The 4,099-nt window shown below is 35.7% G+C and overlaps 1 protein-coding gene across 1 annotated transcript; it reads right to left on the reverse strand.

The window, feature by feature from the left end:
• On the reverse strand, positions 1 to 3,819 carry LOC134635523 (sialic acid-binding Ig-like lectin 14). Its single transcript, XM_063484899.1, has 7 exons — positions 3,777 to 3,819; positions 2,934 to 3,344; positions 2,322 to 2,642; positions 1,951 to 2,229; positions 1,586 to 1,858; positions 1,307 to 1,412; positions 1 to 220 (listed from the first exon to the last, which is right to left on the reverse strand). The coding sequence occupies exons 1-7, from the start codon at positions 3,817 to 3,819 to the stop codon at positions 1 to 3; spliced, it is 1,653 nt and encodes a 550-aa protein (XP_063340969.1).
• Positions 3,820 to 4,099: the final 280 nt, after the last annotated feature.

The following is a 4,099-nucleotide window of genomic DNA, read 5'->3' on the forward strand; positions in this document are numbered from 1 at the left end:
TCAAATTTCATTGATTATGTCATTCACATTGGAGTACACTGCTTCGTGCCCCCCTTCCTCATTTTCTGGTTCACGGCATTTCATCTCCAACTCCACCACCATCTCATCTTCTTTGGCATCTAACAATTCATCTTCCTCTTCAGCATCTTCACTTTGTTCTTTGACTGCTTTTTTAATTTCAGCATACTCTGTATTTGTGCTCTCCTGCTTTCTTCCATTTCTTTTCAACAGGGAAAAATTAATTGTAGCATATTGCACTTCTTTTCTCCCGCTGTTTGAGTTTAGCATCTGATTGTCTTGAAATGCTGGACCGTCATATATCTGTTGAGTACAAAGTAAATAATATGACTTAGTCATACCTCTCTTGTATATTTATATTCTGCTTCATACACAAATTTCTGTAGTTTCTGCTTATTTTTGCATCAGCTTGAAGAAAAAAATCAAACCTGAACTACTTTAATCCTTTACAATGCACTTGAAAAGATGGTGTAGAGTGTGACAGAAACAAGATGCTACATGACCTAAGCTTTAACTCGTTGTATACATGAAATTAATGTTGCATGAATTTGCACTGCCATGATTTGACCAACTTAGCTGCTACATTTCAACATCAATGACCTGTTCATCAAATTCTGGCAACAAACTGTCAGTTCTTCTTTTCATATTATTGGGCGTGTTTTGTGAATATTTATTATTATTATTATTGTTATTGGTTCTCAGAATCAAGGAAAAGTCTCTCATGAGAGCAGAACTTTTGTGTGAGCAAATATATTAGTTTTTTGATATCGCAGTGAGTTTCCAGCTACTAACTGAATTGGTAAACAAACAAAAAAATCATTATCATATCTACAACAGTGCAACATCCAAAATATTCTTGAGTATAGCATATATTGAAAACTGACTGAGCTATATAAAATGTTGTAGTTATTCAAATAAGAGATACAAAGAATACTTTCAGTAACTTGCAGTGCTGCTGGCCAGTCTTAATTCAGTCATACACATTGAAACCAGAAACCCTGAATTGCAGATTTTTTTTCATTTTTAAAATTAATTGCATCTTGACCATTTGTGCAGAAAATCGTGTTTCAATAGGAGCCAAAGCCAGAGCATGTCAAAGAAGCCAAAAGAAAATAAATACCAGTTTATCATTTCGACGTGTCTCCATCTCCAAAGTTTCATCAGAATTTCTGGAGCTCTTCTTTTTTTTTCTGGAGAAATTGTTAGCTTTATACAATATGTTTAAAATATATATTAAAATGTATGTACAGAGAAAACCTAATCATAACTACGAAAGTACATTTTGTACCTGTAGCAATTTTTGACCAAACAGCACACGATTATTGAAAAAAGTACCCCAGTCAAAAAGGCAATGGTGACTTTCAGGAATCCCAGCCCAAAACTAGATGGTTGTTCTGCACTCGAGAGAAATAAAGTGGAAAGTAAAAAATAAGGAAAAGGACAAAAGGTAATGTTTGTGGTTTCTGATTATATGTTTTATAATTATACAACAAAGGTTGTATTAAAAATACAGTACTAAAAACCTGAAAATGTTAAAGTGCAAAGTGTTTAGATGAAAAGCACATACCATGTTTTTTATAGACCAGCAGGTTCCCTCTTTCTTCTCCATTTCCATTGTTGCTAACACATTCAACAGTGCTGTTGCCATGGTTTTTTACAGTGAGACTGACAGTGCTGTTGACTGTGTGGTTTGACACAGTAGTAATGAGAGTGTACTGAGTGTGGTTTTCTAGGAGTGGCCATTTGATGGTAGGTAAAGGAAACCCTTCACTGATGCACACACAGGTCAAAACATCTGACTGAAGCACACATCCAGAGCCATTCTGTATCTTTGTATGCCCTGTAAACATGTAACCAGAATCCTAAAACAAGGTCAGGTATGATTTTAATGCAAATATAAACTGAGATTCAATATTCATATCATCCACTTACATGTCAGAGTCACATTGACATGGGAAGTCAGAATTTTGTCCAGATGTTTTGCTGTACAGAGGTACTGCCCAGAATTTTCTACTGTCACATTCAGGGTGACAAGTGTAGCAGATCCAGTATCATTGTGCAGGTCAGTGTTTTCGGTCTGAAGGTTTGTGGTGGAAGGAACTTTTTTCCACACAATATGAGCTGGAGGGAAACTTTCAACACTGCAGGTCAGATTCAGAACATTTCCCTCCCTCACACTTGTCATCCCAGTGATTTTAACTTCCTTCACATCTGTGAGACAAAAAATATAAATTTCACAATTTCTTGCTGTAAACTTCAGTAGATTTATAAAACAAAAACAATGAGACTGCAAAAGAACTCACAGTTTACTTTCAAAGTTGAAGCCTCTTCTGTAGTTGTTTCACCTGTGAAGTGGATTTTACAGGTAACAGTGGTGTTGTGCTGTTCAGCTGAAGATTTAAAGGTTAAAGTTGAGATGTGTCTCCGTGTAACATCAGTCAGCTTCTCAGTCTTGAAATCAGTCCTGTTTCCTGTAATGTAAGATTCAGTCCCTCCTGCTCCTCTCCATATCCAGGTGATTTCAGGAACAGATCCAGAGCAGAGACCAGGAGCAGTGCAGGTCAGTGTGGCCTGCTGTCCCTCTGTCAGTGTGGGAATAATTACTGTGGGCTTCAGCTTAAGACCTAATGGAAATAAATTACATTAATGATACCAGATTAACTACCTGAAGTTAATCTATCACATTAATCTATTAATCTAATCTAATCAAATAATAAGATATTTAATGAAAATGGTTAATGTCAAGCACAATTTTTATCAGGAACTGCTGGAGTTCCTACCAGCTGTCATAGAAGTCAACAATTCCCCAAAAGAATGAATACTTCATTAAGAACATAACAATAATAAATATGTTATTGTACATGACTGAATATCTTTTTTTTCTACATGATTGTTCTTGAAATAGCTTTTCATACCTTTAACAGAGACAGTTACTCTTGGAATGAATGTGAATGCATCTTGTTGTCCATTCCGTACACCAGTAACTCTGAGCTGATATGATCCAGAATCAGACTCTTTGAGATCATTAATGATGATGCTGCAGTTGTTCTGACTCACATCAGGCTCCAAACGTGACACTCGTCCTTCAAACCCAGACTGAGCTTTTTTGTCTGTGTTTTTGTTGCTGTGGAATATTTCATCATCACTACAGCTTCTTTGAGACGCTTCACATTTGTACCAAACTGTATGTTTGGGTGTAAACTCATCAGCAGTAGTGAAAGAACACGGGATCACAACGCAGAGTCCAGCCTCTGCTGTTAGTTCTCGCTCACTGAGAGTAACACAGTATCTTCCAACACAGTGTTGTTGTCCCCAGACTGAGGCACCTGTTAATGCAAAGGGAAAGATACATTTAGTGAAAGGAATATTTAGTTTACAACAATAAACATGATATCTAATTAAAGATATTACAGTAACTTTTATGTTTTACACAAGCTCCTTGTTTGTGCTGTTAGTCTACACAACACCTATAATGTTCACATTTCATAGCCTATTATATCCAGGTTTTGAACTCTGCCTGGATTTTGGTTAACAATATTTCGGGACATGTTTAACAAAAGATTAAATTAAAATGGTACACAAGTCAACAGATAATAAAGGCACAAATTTTCCATGAAGTGTAAGTGATAATAAATCCTTATCATCTGGATGAATTTCAGAAAAACAGTTTCACATTACAAATATTTTAAAAAATACAAATACAAATATAGCAAAATTACAGGAAAGGAGAAGATACAAACCTGTGTCAGCAATGCTGCCTTTTACAGAGACAAACAGAGCCGACCAGATGAGAACAAACATGTTCGATGCTCGAGACGTTCAGTCTCTCCCTCCACAGAATAACTTATCCAGCAGATGAAGCAAACATGCAGAAATCAAAACACAAATTAAAACAAAGAAAAAGTCAACAGCTCACATCACACAGCTCAATAAAAGATATTGCATGCTTAGCTTTGAGTCATAGTGATATGTACTTTACCAACTGTGACACACACCAATATACCAATACTCTAACAGTTGTTATGGTAAAGACTTTTGTGACATCTGTTTCTAAAATATTATTTAATGAATAAAAAAAATC

This window comes from Pelmatolapia mariae, linkage group LG10_11 (assembly GCF_036321145.2).
Source record: "Pelmatolapia mariae isolate MD_Pm_ZW linkage group LG10_11, Pm_UMD_F_2, whole genome shotgun sequence".
Lineage (NCBI taxonomy): Eukaryota > Metazoa > Chordata > Actinopteri > Cichliformes > Cichlidae > Pelmatolapia > Pelmatolapia mariae.